At 36.5% G+C, this 16989-nt stretch overlaps 1 protein-coding gene across 1 annotated transcript in view; it reads right to left on the bottom strand.

Moving 5' to 3' along the window:
- Positions 1–5154: 5154 nt before the first annotated feature.
- Positions 5155–16989, bottom strand: part of LOC140159230 (dual oxidase 2-like) — a 32822-nt gene continuing 20987 nt past the window's right edge. Inside the window, 7 exon segments of the mRNA XM_072182637.1 lie at positions 5155–6250; positions 6654–6782; positions 10096–10251; positions 12937–13095; positions 14219–14448; positions 14849–15180; positions 16372–16465. Of these exon segments, the coding sequence (XP_072038738.1) occupies positions 6128–6250; positions 6654–6782; positions 10096–10251; positions 12937–13095; positions 14219–14448; positions 14849–15180; positions 16372–16465 (1223 nt within the window). The 3' untranslated portion in view covers positions 5155–6127.

Raw genomic sequence — 16989 nt, 5'->3', positions numbered from 1 at the left:
ATAATGTCTTGTAAAAAGTTGGCCCAAAAAGACCTCTAACGCCTGCCATAAATCGTGGGTGCGTCTAACTGAACATAAGGTATGATGAAAATACTCAAATCAAATTCAATTGCAGGGTCAGGGGTCTTTTTGCCTTTTTGACCCCCTTAGGCCATTATTCTATCAAAATAATGCTTAGTTGGTCTTGTACTTTTAATCAAATGACTGCATAATGTACCCCTTTAAAATTGAACACGGATTTTGGGACAATGTGTGCATGGGATGGAATCCATATCACTCCCAAGGAAAGAAAGAAAAGACTTCATTTCACATTTCTATAGGTCATTTTATTCATCTTCAATTTCAATTAAAAAGATTTACACTGCAATAAAAATGATACTTATGATATAATACATTCTCTTCCAAATCAAGTATTAATGGTATATTTGCAACTCAAATATACATACATAAAATTTAAATGAAAATATATCAAATATATTAAATTTTTAATATTATATTTATCTTTGAAATCACTATTTTCCAATAAGAAAACCCTGAAACATGATAAATAGCTGTAAATCCATGTAATAAACCTTCTTTACATCCTGGAGGATACACATATAACTTGAGTTATTCTAACTTTACATATTTGTAGTTCCCTAAAAAAGGGCAACGCATTCTTTGGATACATTTTTTACATGAACGAACACACACAAACTGAAGTCAAAATATGATATAAACCTGTATAAAAATGTATATACAATCACACAAGACAGCTTAGGTACAAACAAAAGTACTGGGGACTTTATCCCAATTTCATCTAGCCCTACTAGAGTGCCTTTTGACAGTGGTAATCCCAAAACACCCATGTTATATCCAGAGAACTAGAACTGTTAAACCCAGTGACCCCCCCCCCCCCCTCCCCCACAAAGTTGTCGGGTGGAGCTGTCACTGTGTTATTAGCGGTTCTCGGAATATAGTGTGTTTAAAGGCCCTATGGTAGGGCTAATTTCATTCGGTTTCTTTGTTTTGGTGGTTGAATGGTGACATAATTGGGCTATTCCAGTTGAAATCCATACACCCTCTGGATGAAATAACCTTAATCATTCACACAGGGAGTGTGAATTTCAAATGGGGTTAACTGAATGGGTGACTCCATTTGAAGTTTACACCCCCTGTATGGCATTGCTGGGCAGGAATAACCTTGTATGTAAATTTGTAGAATTACTCATTTGGTAAAAAAAATGGTTCCACAACTACTGGAGTAAGCTTTTGCCAAATGAGTAACAGTGAAAATTATAGGTCTTTCCTGCCCAGTATAATGATGCGATGGGAGATTAAGGTCACATCTTCCATAGGGGGCTGTATGGATTTCAACTGGAATAGCCCATTCTTTGAAAGGATATGATTGGTGCAATATCAGAGGGAGGGATAACCAAAGGGAGGGTCCCTCAGTATGAAAAATGCCACAAAGTCCGCTTTCGATATTAGAACTCCACATTTTAACATTTTAATGGTCACATCTTTTCTGTGCTATTGTGTCCAGAAATCTGAGAGCCCTTTGGTCTAAATGCTAGGAAATCAGTTTGAATATTGGTTGTTAAAGCCATATTATAACATTTGCTGAGGAGAACGCCTCAAAAAAAAAAAAAAATTTTAATTCTGGTTTTACACGATTGTAATGTACTTTAGTCAATAAAGATACTCTGCAAAAATTAAGACTTTAGGTGCTGTAGTTTTGTCAAAATCCGACATTTTGAATAAAACGATGGAACCGGTGTTTTATTATTACGATGGAAATATTAGTCGAATACGTATGCACAGTACGTACACAGCGTGCGGGATACACGTACACACACACCCTGAGGATCGTACCGTATTACAACCGCGGGAGTAACATGCATGGGCGCTAGTAGTAAATTCCAATTTGCTATGCTTTACCTCACTTGTTCGGCTCAAAATTAAAAGGGGACATATCTGACAGTAAAATGGAAAATAAATACTAATCTATTTTTACAGAAATGTTATAATATGGCTTTAAGCAATTTTGGAAATGAAAAAAAACACAAAAAAACAAGAACCCAGCAAACGCAAAACATGTTATAGAAAACATGTAAATATTGGGCTATATAAAAGTGTATAATTTTACAAGTTTTAATCACATTCAAAAAAATTTGAAAACTTGCAGCAAAACATTCTACCATATTATATTTTGCACAAAAATATGTTTGCCAAAACTTGTTATTAAAACATTTTGACCAAACCAAATCAAAACAGATTTATAGTGTTATAAAAACATTTTTGTGTTTGCTGGGAGCCTGGGAAACACAAACTATACTTTTGCATAAGGTTTATTTTAATTTAGTTTAAAAGGGCATTTTGTGATCCACAGCATCATCCCCCTCCATTTTTCTCAAAAAAAAATTGAGATTTTTATGGCACTGGAAACCTCTGGCTGCATAATGTTTATGTACAAAAATTTCTTGCAGATTAATTTGTTTAGCAAAAATATTGCAAAATTTGAATTACATTCTGGTATACCAGAACAAAATTGAAATTTTGGGAATAAACTTTTTTTTTTGTATATCTACTGAAAAATGTCGTAAAAAGAGGATGCTTGGATCATGAAATACTCCTTTAACTTTTTTGTTGTTGGATATATCTTTCTTATAACCTTAAGTATTTCTTGTGATACCTGTGTTGATTTCTCTCCTCAACAAAATAAGCATTCAAGGCATTTGGTATAAACTGTTTTGTAATACACAAAAGTACCCATTTTAGTTCATAAGCAAATTGTAATTCTTAAAATGAGATCTGAGTGACTTATAAAGTAACTATTTGCTATGATGGCTAGGCCTTACATTAAATTTGTTGTTCCTTGGCTTTAAGTCTGTTGATAATATATCTAATATTCTCTCTTTTAACATTTTATTTTTTATAACTAATATCATAATATGCTACTATCCCAGTTGAAATCCATACACTAGAGTCCGAAGTTATCCGTTTTACGGAAAACGGAAGAAAATCACGGAATCGGAGGTACAACACGGAAAATGACATTTTTGTATGATGTGACAAAAATTGTCAAAAGATAAGAGAAATAAGTGTTAAAAACAATCATGAGTTGTGTATGTCAATTTTTATGATAAAAATACTGTTTAATAATACCAAAATAAAGGTATATTACCAAGACATGACCCCCTATATCCCTTCAAACATCGTAATAGTCGGCCCATTATATTTACTTCAGAATATTCCAATCAGAGCATATTGATCGCGATATTGAACACTTTATTGTGATACTATTGTCTGTCCAAATAACTTAGACACCCGGTTTTTAGGATATATTTCGAAAAGTTTTTACTTTGGCAAAAAGTCATGAAAGAAAAGTTGCTAAACACGGTCAGACCTAACAGAAATTATTAGTAAAGCGATGAAAAAATATTCTTCCTTGTCTACTTTTATTCAATTTTGACCGATATATCTGGGTCCAGCCGAATATTCCTAATGACTTGAAACTTTTGATGGGATAATCTATTTACAGTAAGGGGTGTTTGAACATTGTAATCATGCATATTGATCAGTGATGCCACCCTTTTTTCTTTGATCCTTTTACTAATTCACAATAATGGCGGTCTACTTAAATGCATTCAACAAAAGCATGTTTGCAATCTACCGCGAGAGGTCGTCTCACACGCATAACAAAATACACTACGATCAAATAGGTTGATGGCAATATTTGATTGAATGGACTGCACTGTGCCATGATTTCGGTGAAGGACACCGGTTCAAATCCTTTGTTTGGAGCCAATCAATAATTTCATGCACAACCTCTATAACTCAAAAGATGTCAGTTGGTGCATTATAACAAATGATAGGGCAAGTGACTATGCGTCTGGAGTGTATTGTGAATTATACTCCTCACCAATAACATCAGAACATTCATAGGGCATACAATTTGTATTTTCTAGGAATTGGGCCAAGCCAAAAGCATGCACAGAACAAGATTCAAATACCGCCCAATTGTTGTAATTGGTTGAGGACAGCTGGGATCACTGATTTAATACACTAAGAATAAATATGCCAATTAGAAACACTGTCTGCATTTTATGAACTGAATTATATTTTTCATTTTTATAAAATGTTTTTGGTGAGGAGTATAATTAATTTACTATTCATCCATTCACTATCCAAAATCACAATACCTACAAATCTGTATAATGAGACCTTCCAAAATAGTGGTACCCAACTTCTACCGGATTATTTTTAAAGTGTTGAGAAAAACCTTCCAATTTCAATAGAATTTCTGGTAAACTCTCACTCAATGCTTTGGAAACACAAAAATCCTGTTAGGTCTCAGCGAATGTTAACACTTTTCTTTCATGACTTTCTTTGAAAGTGGATATTTTTTCAAATAAGTAACAAAAACTGGGTGTCTAAGTTAATTGGACAGACAATAATATCATTGTTTATACATTTTAAGCTTTATTTATGACATGGATTTACACATTTTACAACACGGATTACAACACGGAAAATGGATTTTAGAAAACGGTAAACTTCGGACTCTACTTTCTCAAAGGGAGTCTGAATTTCAAACTGCATGGGATACCTGAAAAGGTGACTCCATTTCAAATCTACACCCCCTATGTGGGAGATTAATGACAAGTCTTCCAAAGGTGGTGTATGGAATTCAACTGGATTGGCCCATTATGCTACAATGAAATACGCCTACATATTTTTGCACAAAATATATTCACAAAATATTTGTATAAAATAGAAGAAAGACAAAACAGTGATGCAGGGGTTTTAACTGGAAGGCCTCATGTAGCATTCAGCCATGTAAAAACTGACCCAATAGTGCTGCAGATCCCAATCTGTGGGTCATCATCCTTTGGAGGTCCCAGCCTGTTCCAAAAGGAGTCATGAGACTCTGTGCATTGAAGTGCAGGGTACCATCACATTGGTCATGTAACCCCATTTTGACCCATTTTAGCATAAATATTGCAAATTTCTGTGCCAGAACTTCTGGGAGCCAGTCAGCGGGACAACTGAGATATTGTGCCCCTTTGGAAATTTTGCACTGTAAGCCGCTGATAGTTTCGGTAAGCAACAGCATTATTCAAATGTGGGTTGCGCCACATTTTTTCTTATGAAATTTGGGTCACCGGAAAAAAAATTTGTGAAGCCTAGCAATAGTGGCTCAGGGGCTACTAAATTAAAGTCAGTTGGATATAAGGATAATCAAATAACATTTGGGCCTAATTTGAGGACACTATCACAAACTAAACAGTAGCAATAGTAGTTTTACTGGCCCCAAGCCTTCCCCTTTTCATATTTCTTCTTCTTCTTCTTAGGCCACCGTCACTACTGACGATTGGCAATTTATACATACAAATAAATAAAATTGAAAAACAATTACTGACTTTACAAAATCCTGTACAATATAATAACATAATAATGAAGTTCTACACATAATTTTAAACTTGCAACATATCATTTTGCATTTTACTTTCTGTTATACAACCCTAAAATTCCAAATTTTGCCAATTTTCTATCCTATGAACTTATTGGAAGTCTACCAGCACTACCAGGATGTATGACCAGCTCCTAAATCCTAGACCAGCTTCTAAAGCCTAAAACAGCTCCACCAACGTCAAACTCCAACAATAAGCAGACGAAGAGGATTGGGAGAATTGGTCAGTCGATTTGAGAAAGTGCACAAAACGTTATTGAAGGTATGTTTAATATCATTTTACCCAATATCCACTTGGATTTGTTTACAAGAAAGTTCTACTAATGATAAAATAACTTGTTGAACAGAAATAGCATACCCAAGATACAAGTGTTTCAACATTAGCCATCTTCACATGGGTGTCGACTGTAGATTAAAAGTGTCATATTTTCTTTAAAAAATCAAATTTAAACATTCCCATGATCATATTTGGAATCAGCATGAAAAATGCATTAAAATGAGTACAAACAAGCCCAATATTGGTTCAGTGGTTCTTGAGATAGCTCTTGACATTTTGAGAAAATATCTCAAAACGTTTAATGTTGAAACCAATGACCAGCATGCAGAGTATTAACATTTGGGCAAATTTTTAACTCCTGACATCCAGATTGTTGTGAAAGACTTGACGTAGTTCTAAAAGTTTTCATAGTGATGGATAAATGCAGCGCCATCATGCTTGTTGAGCTCAACGCATGCGTTCTCAACATTGCCGGTCATGCCAGGTGGGCCACAGCTAAACACACCAATCTTGCCAACCTAAATGAGGGAAAACAAAATGGAGAAACACAACTTAAAAATATGACATTCTATTCTACATGTAGTCTAGGCAAGACATATATTTCACTCAGAAGAAAAAAGCTGGTTTTTTTAAATACTTTTTTAATACTACATAAACATTGAAGTTGTACAACATGCTAAGGCTTGTTTCATCCAATGCTTCAAACCTGGAAGGTTTTAGAGGAAATGAGGGTACAGGGATGTGCGGATGGACCACAATAGCTTCATCCTAATGGCATAGTCCAATAACCTCAATTACATGAGTTTTTGTACCCAAATTTTCAAAGGTCATTCAATGAATGTACAAATGTTTTGGGGTTTAAGAACTGTGCCCCTGATAGATGAGCATGTTGTGGATCCTAGTGAATCACTACAGACTTACTTCTGGATGTTCATTCTGCAAGGAATCCAGGAAGCTTACAAAGTTGGGTCGGCCAAAATGAGTGATGGAACGTAAACCAGTAAACAAGGATCGCTCTGATATCTTCTGAAAGTGACGCTCACAAATGTACTGCATGGAGAGAAAAAAAGACATGATGTTAATACTAAGTGAAGTTTTGCAAAGCCTGAATTCGCCGTCTGTGTTTGGAACCATGATCAAAATGATCACAACACATATTCAATGGGTAGTTAACAGGTGCACAAACCAACTTGCATGAACCAGTAACCAAGGCATATGGCATATTCGTTATGACAGCAAATATTGGGTTATTCCAATTAAAATCTGCCATACCCCTGTTGAAGGTGTAAGAAAAGTCTTCCACAGAGGGTGTAAGTTTTTCAAAGGGTTAATTATTTTGAAACCCATAACCCCACAGTACATAGCTTTAGCTATATCTTCCACAACTGGTATAATCTTCCAACAAATGACCAAAATTAGCACCTAGCGGCGCGTCAAGTCATTTTAAAGAGGCGCTTATTAAAATTATGAATGAAAAAGTTACAAATGGGAATTTACACGCATATAAACATTCAAAATACAGTATCTTAAAGGAGGATTTTGTGAATCTAGCATCCTCTTTTTATGACAATTTTCAGTAGATATCCACAAAAAAAGCTTATTCCCAAAATTTCAGTTGATTCTAATTTTGTGTTTGTGAGTTATGCATGATTATATGTATTACACTGCTCCATAGACGACAATGTGTTGTAATTTCGTTCTGGTGTACCAGAATGTAATTCAAATTTCACGATATTTTTGCTAAACAAATTAATCTGCAAAAGGTTTCCAGTAGTATAAAAAATCTCAACTTTTTTGGAGAAAAGTGGTGGGATGATGCTGTGGATCACAAAATGCCCTTTTAAGTCACAAACAGCATAATCCTAAACTGGAGTTTAGAAGACAATTTATTCAGACATTTGATGGGATTTAGTTATACAGCAGGTGCACTGAAGAGGGTGCTAAGAGTAAGACAGATGTCACTTGAATTCTGCAGGGGTGTTTATTAGGGGAGGAGCGCTAGTTAGGTTGAATGCAGTACATGACATAACAAAGGTTTGTTGCATGTACAAATCAACAAAAGCAAATCAAGAAAATAATAAGGATAAAAAAATCATTTCATTTGACAAATATGCAGTGAAACCTTACTGTTGATAAAGTAACTATAAATGACATTAAACAAATATGGAATGACACATTAATAACAAGTGCACCCTGCCCTAAAGATTGACTATGTATGTTACAATGTGGTACAGACTGTGAAACTGCCTGAACTTTGATCAATTGCACAGATAGATAAACAAACAAAATTATCTTAATATGACAGCTATATTTCACAATGTGCTGATTATTTTGAGTATCATTTGATAATATTATTGTGGTTTTACTTCCTGATGTGTAACTGCCCCGCTGTAACAAGATGGGTGTGTATGTGTGGGTGAATACTTCGCTCATGTACAACATCCATTTTAAGTAAACTTTTATTATATTTTTCAATAGTAAGATCTGGGTTCTGCAGGTACTGAATATATACAAGTGTACATTTGGTATCATTTTACACCTTAATGTTTAGAACCCGGGGGTGGGGGGGGGTACTCAGTACAAATGACCATAAGGGGACGTGCCGCAAATATGGGTAGCATTTTCAGCCTTTTGGTATATCAATGACCCCTTTTTCAAAGCCTCTTTTGGCATATGAATGGGTCCTTTTTTCAAAATTTTTCTCAATTTTTTCGAAAAATAGCCCAATTTTTCCCTAATCTAGCCAAAATTTTCAAAATTTTCCCAAAATTTTGGGAAAATTTGTAAAAACTAAGACAATTTTGGTTAAATTCGGCCGAAAATTTTGACTTTTGGTATATCAATGGGTCCAAATTTCTTGAAAAATTGGGTCCACTTTCAAATTCTCAGCGGCATGTCCCTGCCAAAACCAAACTTGAGTACCCCCCCAAGGTTTAGAAGATGTTATAAGTGTCATCCAGTTTTAGTTACTTTAATTCTAACAAAATTTTTGCTTAACCTCACCCAACCTACGCTTAAAAATCTGGAAAAAGGGTCTTTGCTGTACAAAAGAATTCCGATCCTAATTTAGGAAATTCCTGAAAAAGTTATACATTCTGAAAAGATTTTTAACATTTCTTAAGTATTTCAAAACATGAATGAAGTGATTAAGTAAAGAAATATTCCAATTCATTCCACCTGTCAGTTTCTATTAAGTGCATTCTTAAATTGCTTTCTTTTTAAATTCCTGCTTTGTAATAAATAAAACCATGGGTACATGTGTTACTTTTCTTACACAGACGAACATCATTCATTTGACATCAATGTTCATTATCACTGATTTTATGTGGGATCCAGGTTTCACATAGACATGAATCCGGGACATGAATTAGGCGTTCACTTTACGTGTCATTCTGATACATTCATTTATTTGCATGTTTGGGATTTATCTTAACCTCCTGTTTTGTAGTATAATCTGTCAATGGGTGTGATGCTTCTCTCACTTATAACATTTGTTCTAAAATCAACAGTGAGCAGGATGTTGTGAAGAGATCCTGGTTCTGTATGAGTCAGGAATGCAGTGGGTGTGCACTGGAGTACCATTAGGTGTGCCCTAAGTTCAAGAATTATCTAATCCTTTTACAACAAGCCAATTACTCATGTGTCATCTAAACCAACTATCTTTATCAAGGATGTATAAGATAACTCAAGGATGTTGTAGGAAGATAATACAGATTCGGTACCATAGGAACTCAAGGATGTTGTAGGAAGATAATACAGATTCGGTAGGAACCAAAACAGTTTTGGGTGTGCTGTCACAACAATGATGACATTTTACATTTCACAGGTATTCAGTCACTACAGTTCCCAAAGATTGCGCCAAACCCCTCTACTTCAATTAAGTTGAGTGCCTCCACCCAGACTGATACACTGGTTTAATGGGTCTAAGTCTGCCCCTTATGGGGGTCCACTCCACTCGAAAAGTGGACTGTAGTGACTGTACACATCAACGCCAAACCATAAATGAGTGAAAAGGAGCTTAAAAACACAGTTTTCAAATAAAGGGTAATTTTCCTTAGCTGGTCAATTTATTTAGGGTAGTTTTAAAACTTTGTAAATTGAATGCAAAAGGGGTATTTTATTTTGGCCCAACACTTGCTTATGGGTCAAAATTGGTTAAATTTTTTCTTGTTTAAAGGGTACTTTTCTAGGATGAAACTTGTTTAAGGTGTTGTTAAAAATGGGGCCATGCATGTGTAGACTACCATAATTGTTGCCCCTCACCCACCCAGCCCCTTACCACCTCCAATTTGCCATTTTGATTATCTTTGTCACAACTCATTTCCATTGTCCTTTTGTTTCAAGTTTTAAGTCATCATCTTACCAACATAGTAGTCCGCAAGTCAAACTTCTGAAAGAATTGAGTGATGAACAAGTGCACGGTGACAAGGTTGTTAGCGTCTTTCTCCTCTACCTCACGGATGATGTCCGTCAGCCATTCAAAGTGCTTCTGAGTCCTGGTTACCCAGATGAAATAAACCTGAAAAAATAAATCCACAAAATTGAAACATTTGAGGGTTTAAACCAGGGGAAGGGCATTGACAAAGGGGTATCATGCTTGACCACAAATTCTAAAAAAAGCTCACTGTACAATAATATGGGAGGTCTGAAAATACACCCCCTAAGCAAGTATGACATGTGCAATGTTATCCTACTCTAAACAAGTAGTGTTATTATTAATTATTATTATTATTATTAAACGACACTTATAGAGCGCTATATTAAAATTGTCAAAGCGCTTTACAATAAAAAACATTAAAATGCAGATACAAGAATATACATCAAACTATATCTTAAAAAGTACATAATTATTAAGAAATATACATGATATACATATTAAAATCACATGAAAAATACACATTAAAAATTTAAGTAAAACCAAAGAACTAATGAGTGTGGCAAGAAAATCAAAATAAACATGAAACCTGTGGAAAATGAGGCAAACCCCTTCTGTCAACGTATTTAAGAAACAAATCCCTATACAGGTGGGAAGAGGTGCGTTTTTAGGTGCTTCTTAAACACGTTGACAGAAGGTGCAAAACGAAGATGACCTGGAAGTGCGTTCCAGTGGCGTGGGCCAGCCGAACAGAAGGCGTTGTCACCCATGGATCGTGAAGTCGCGGAACATGAAGCAAATAGTTATTGCTGGATCGCATGTTATCTCTACCAGGAACGTGAGGACGAGGTGATCCGACAAGTAGGCGGAGCTACATCATGCAGAGCTTTGAACACTAGCAGCAGCACTTTGAAGATGATCCTTTCGGCAACTGGCAGCCAGTGAAGGTCTCTAAGCAAAGGTGCAGATGGTTCCAGTCTATTGCATTTGTAGACAACTTTGGCGGCTCTATTTTGAAGCCTCTGCAGTTGTTTCCTATCCTTTGCCGAAATGCCAAGTAGAAGTGAGTTCGCATAGTCGAGTCTAGACAAAATGAGAGACCTAGCAAGATGGTGACAGCTTTCAGTTGTGATATACCTCCGAATTCTGTACATGTTTCTGAGATGAAAGTTCACTGATTTAGTGAGTGATTTCACATGAGCATTCATGGACATTGTTTGATCGAAGACAACTCCAAGGTTCTTAATGGTCGAAGAGGGTCTAATGTCCATATTACCAATTTTGATAGATACAGTCTGTAACTTCGTTAGATTATGAGACGAACCTGCTACAAAAAACTCCGTTTTGGAATCATTGAGCTTCAACAAATTCGTCATCATCCATTGCCGAATAGCATTGATACAAGACGATAATCTGGATAAGGCAAGTTCAGCAGCACCAGCAATCTTTGGGTCAAAGGAAAAGTACAGCTGCACGTCGTCAGCATAAATGTGATAGCAAATCCCAAACTCTCTGATAATATGTCCAATGCAGTAGGTGTAAAGAACAAAGAAGAGTGGTCCAAGGACCGATCCTTGTGGTAGTCCGTAATTCAGATCATATTTTTCAGATGATACAGCACCTACTGAAACGCGAAAGTTTCTGCTCTGTAGATAGCTTTTAATCCAGTTAAGAGCCATACCAGTGATATTGAATGTGCGTGACAAGCGGTTTAGAAGGATGACGTGGTCTACCGTGTCGAAAGCGGCAGAGAGGTCAAGAAGCACTACAAACACCGCTCTGCCGCAATCCATGTCTTTCAATATGTCTGTTTTGACCCTTAGCAGTGCCGTTTCGGTACTATGCCTAGCCCTGTCCGCCGACCGAAAGCCTTCCTGGAGAAAGAGTGAAGGTGTTCGGTTGAACAGAAGCAATTTTCTCCATGATTTTGGAGTAATAGCTTAAGTTGGAGACAGGACGATAATTCTGTAAGACATTCTTGTCAAGAGAAGGCTTTTTTAAGACCGGACAAACTACAGCCTCACGCAATGCGTGTGGAAACTCACCACTACTGAACGATTTGTTAACAAGGACTGTAAGGACATTGCACAAAACATCAATATTATCTTTAAAGAGCCACACTGGAAGTGTATCAAGGATACATGACTTGTTAGCATAGTGTTACTATTTTGCCCCCTTAGCAAGTACCTATGCACTGCATTACCACTGGGAAAACACACAAATGAAGCAGTCAGAGCTGTTTATTCTACATTTTCTCAAAGAACCCTAAACACTGATTTATTGTGCAAAGTATACTCATTTTCTTAAATTTCCTTGTTTTAGATACCCTATTCACAATATGTGATACGATCAAGCAAAATCAGTCGGAACTCGGAAATATTGATTTTGAGATACAGCCAAACAAAGAAAATATTTCCTTTTGTTTTGGGAACTCTTTAATTGCTCATATCTTTGGAACTGGTTGTTCAATTTCAATGGAGTTTTCTGCAAAATGCAGCTTTGTATAAGTTTATTACTATCCTATAAGAAACTGAAAATTTTATATTTTCGAGTTCCAACTGATTTTGCTTGATAGCATCACATATGTCCGTACAGGGCTTGATCATGAAAAGTAGCCCTTTTACATGAATCTTTGGTCACACACCATAACCCTGGCCCTTGTCAATGATCACCCCCCCCTATGATTATTCTTTTGCATTCAAGGTTTATCTGAGGCAATCAGCAATACCTCCTCCCATCAATTAATAAAGGGACAAATTATATACAATTTGGTCTGACATTGGGAAACTTCTAATTTCTCATATTGAGAATGCTGTGTCATCATCTTACCTTCTTGCAATTGAGACGCTGTTGTTGAGATGATCTGTGAGCAATATCCTTGAGAATGGAAGCAAAAGGTGTAACTCCGATACCGCCCCCTACCAGCACAGCTACTTCAAACTGGTACCAGTCTTGATGGCCTTCACCATATGGACCATCCAAGTAGAGCTATGTTACCATAGGAAAAATATAGGTGCTTGGTTAAATAATGAAAAACAAACGATCAAGCAAAATGAGTGTGATGTCGATCAAAATCAAAATTCAGTTTAATTACATGAGGCATTCTCAGAGCTTTACTTTGCTGAAAAGCCTATCATAATTTGATGTACGGTTTCAGAGATAATAGCAATTTTGGTATTGCTTAGAACAATAAAATACAAAGGAAGTTGAATACTATTATTGGCTATATCTCAAAATCAATATTCCTGACATCCGACTCATTTTGCTAGATCGCATCAAATATTAACCCTCCCCACACAGCTGTCAACTGCAGACGACAAATTCCAAAATTTCTTTAAAAATTCAAAAATGTCAAAATTGTACATTTTCATGACCATATTTGGAATCAGCATAAAAAATACATTAAAATGAGTAAAAAACAAGCCCAAATTTGGAGTTCAGTTAAAACAGGAGGGGGGCAAAAATCAGGATAAATATCTCCAAGGTCCATTAGAAAAATTAACAAAAGAACTGCTTTTTCATTTTTAAATTGTTAAGTATAACCGCCAAATATCAATATTTACCACATTTTGGACATTCCACACCCCTACCTAAAAAAATCCTAGTCACACCCCTATACAAGAAGATTCAAGTACTGTATTCATTCCATTAACCACCTAGGGCACTTAACAATTTTATGTGTAGATGGTTCTGTGTTTGATAAATGTGTAGTTGGATCTTGTACATAATGATAGAGGATCATGTAAAGTCGCTCTATATGTTATGTAACGAATACAAAATTTTTCAAAACTAGTGTGCAATCAATTTGGGCTATCCCCCCAGTTGAAATCCACACTACCCCTGTGGAAGATTTTGGAAATATCTTCCACAGGAGGAGTATGTTTTTCTAAAAAATTATTGGTCAGAGTTAATCATTTTGAAACCTATACTCCCCCTGTATTATGGCTTTACCTATATCTTCCACAACTGGAGTAAGTATTTCAAATGGAAGTCACCTAATTGTCTATTCTATTTGAAACCCATACTCCTACTGTGGAAGACTTCCACAGGGGCGGGCACAGGGGTAGTGTGGATTTTAAATGGAATAGCCCATTATCAGGAAACCATTTACCTTTGGGTATGGGTGATCTCTCAAAATATTAGGATCATACGTTCTACGTAAATTGATAGTCCATGGGCCGACAGCTCGTATATGAAGGGTGAGGTTCTCTTCATGAGGTGCAGAGGAGATTGTAAACGGATGATATTCACCACCTCCCAACGCTTTGCATGAGATGCGCACCCATTGACCTGATTTGTAGTCAAAGGTCACAGGTCGTTTGAATTCCAACATGGTCACATCTGAAAACAGAAACGGTATGGATAAATCAAAAACTAATTTAACAAAAAGACTGCACACCAAGTGGCTAAGTCCACCCTAAATTTTTCCAAGCAGAATGGCCCCCTAAAATTAAAGCGATATTTTCCCTGTACATCTTCCTTTTTAGCCTGAAAACATGGTGTTTTGGGCCAAAATAAGATAAGATAAAAATATTGCACAATTTTGTGCACTTCGCATGCACTGGCCCATTAAATACTAAAATCCACCTTCATATTGGGCTAAAATAGTCTGGAATTTAAATTTTCATGTGCTTCGCTCGCAAATGTCCAAATAGAACCTGCACAAAATATGCTTGTCCCCCTAAATTTTAATGTTTCCGCCGTATCTGTTTCCATCTTCACCTTAAAATATGATATATACCTGAAGGAAGCAGTTCTGCTTTCACCACTGATATCTCGGATTTCTTCCGACTAACACTGACAAGCTTATCCAAGGTGAACAAAATGGCTGGTCCTAGGAAGAAAAACCACAGGAATGGAGGCTGCACAAGACGGCCACTACCGTGGAAGATCATCAAGGCGTAGTAGATCACATACATGTTGTGTGTGAGCCAGAAGAGGTTGAAGACTTTACGACGGGCATATTGGACAGCAAATGTGTAAATGACAGCACAGGTCAAGACTAAAAGAACACCGGTGAAGCCGGTGATAGTTTGCCAGCACCAATACTTGAATTTAGGTACTTCATGGGACCTAAAAAGAAAGAGAAAAAGAAAATGTGTAAATGACAGCACAGGTCAAGACTAAAAGAACGCCGGTGAAGCCGGTGATAGTTTGCCAGCACCAATACTTGAATTTAGGAAGTTCAAGGGACCAAAAAAAGAAAAAGAAAAAAGAAAATGTGTAAATGACAGCACAGGTCAAGACTAAAAGAACGCCGGTGAAGCCGGTGATAGTTTGCCAGCACCAATACTTGAATTTAGGTACTTCATGGGACCTAAAAAGAAAGAGAAAAGAAAATGTGTAAATGACAGCACAGGTCAAGACTAAAAGAACGCCGGTGAAGCCGGTGATAGTTTGCCAGCACCAATACTTGAATTTAGGTACTTCATGGGACCTAAAAAAGAAAGAGAAAAAGAAAATGTGTAAATGACAGCACAGGTCAAGACTAAAAGAACGCCGGTGAAGCCGGTGATAGTTTGCCAGCACCAATACTTGAATTTAGGTACTTCATGGGACCTAAAAAAGAAAGAGAAAAAGAAAATGTGTAAATGACAGCACAGGTCAAGACTAATAGAACGCCGGTGAAGCCGGTGATAGTTTGCCAGCACCAATACTTGAATTTAGGTACTTCATGGGACCTAAAAAAGGAAGAGAAAAAGAAAATGTGTAAATGACAGCACAGGTCAAGACTAATAGAACGCCGGTGAAGCCGGTGATAGTTTGCCAGCACCAATACTTGAATTTAGGTACTTCATGGGACCTAAAAAAGAAAGAGAAAAAGAAAATGTGTAAATGACAGCACAGGTCAAGACTAAAAGAACACCAGCCGGTGATTTTTGCCAGCACCAATACTTGAATTTAGGTACTTCGTGGGACCTGAAAAAGAAAAAGAAAGAAACTTACAAATGATAGAAGTCTCTGAAATAGCATGTTCAATCATCTGTTGGTTGAGTGTTGATGTGATAAACAGGCCCGTAACCAGGATTTATTTGGGGGCTGATTTGGAAAAAGTGGACTTTTTTTTCTTCAAAATTTGGACCTTTTTGGACTGGTGGCGGATTTTGAAAAAATGGACTTTTTTCCCCCAAAATTTTGACCTTTTTGACCCCTATTTTTTCGCTCTCTACTCTCGCAAATGGGACTTTTGGGGCATTTTGGGTGGGGGTGTATGCCCCCAAGCTCCCCCTGGTTACAGGCCTGGTGATAAAAAATGCTACTTACGCATGGTAGAAGTCTCTGAAATAGCATGTTAAGTCATCTGTTGGCTGAGTGTTGATATGATAAAAGTTGATTCCATGCCCAATAGAATGGAGAACTACAAAGAAAAACAAAGTTATCCAAGTTTAAAAGCCAATTCTCAAATTAACACATTTTTCTTGCTATTTTAATTCTTACAAACTCATCTGGCGATAATCAAGGAAAATTTACAGATTCTTTGTTGTATGCTGTGTGCAGAATTTATTGTTTTACTACTTATTTTTATTATCTTAATTTGCAGAATCAATTTTGTTTCTGTAATTTTGATAATCACGGCCCCATTTTAGAAGATCATTCCAAGAATGCATTGATTCTCTTATTCTTACCAAATTTAAAGCCCTGTATTACCTGGATAGAAGAAACTACAACCCCGGTAGGTAGGACTACTTTTCAACTGCATTTTTGCTATATTGGGCTATTCCATTTAAAATCCACACTACCCCTGTGGGAGATTTTGGAAATATCTTTCTCAGGGGGAGTATGAATTTCAAATGGAATGAACACATTAGCAGCTCCATTTGAAAATCCCCCTCCCTCTGTGAAAGATTCAGGTTGAATCTTTCTCAGAGGGTGTATGAAATT

This window comes from Amphiura filiformis, chromosome 8 (genome assembly GCF_039555335.1).
Source record: "Amphiura filiformis chromosome 8, Afil_fr2py, whole genome shotgun sequence".
In the NCBI taxonomy this organism is placed as follows: Eukaryota; Metazoa; Echinodermata; class Ophiuroidea; order Amphilepidida; family Amphiuridae; genus Amphiura; species Amphiura filiformis.
Note: the sequence above shows the minus strand (reverse complement) of the source record. Positions and strands in the feature narration are given on the sequence as shown.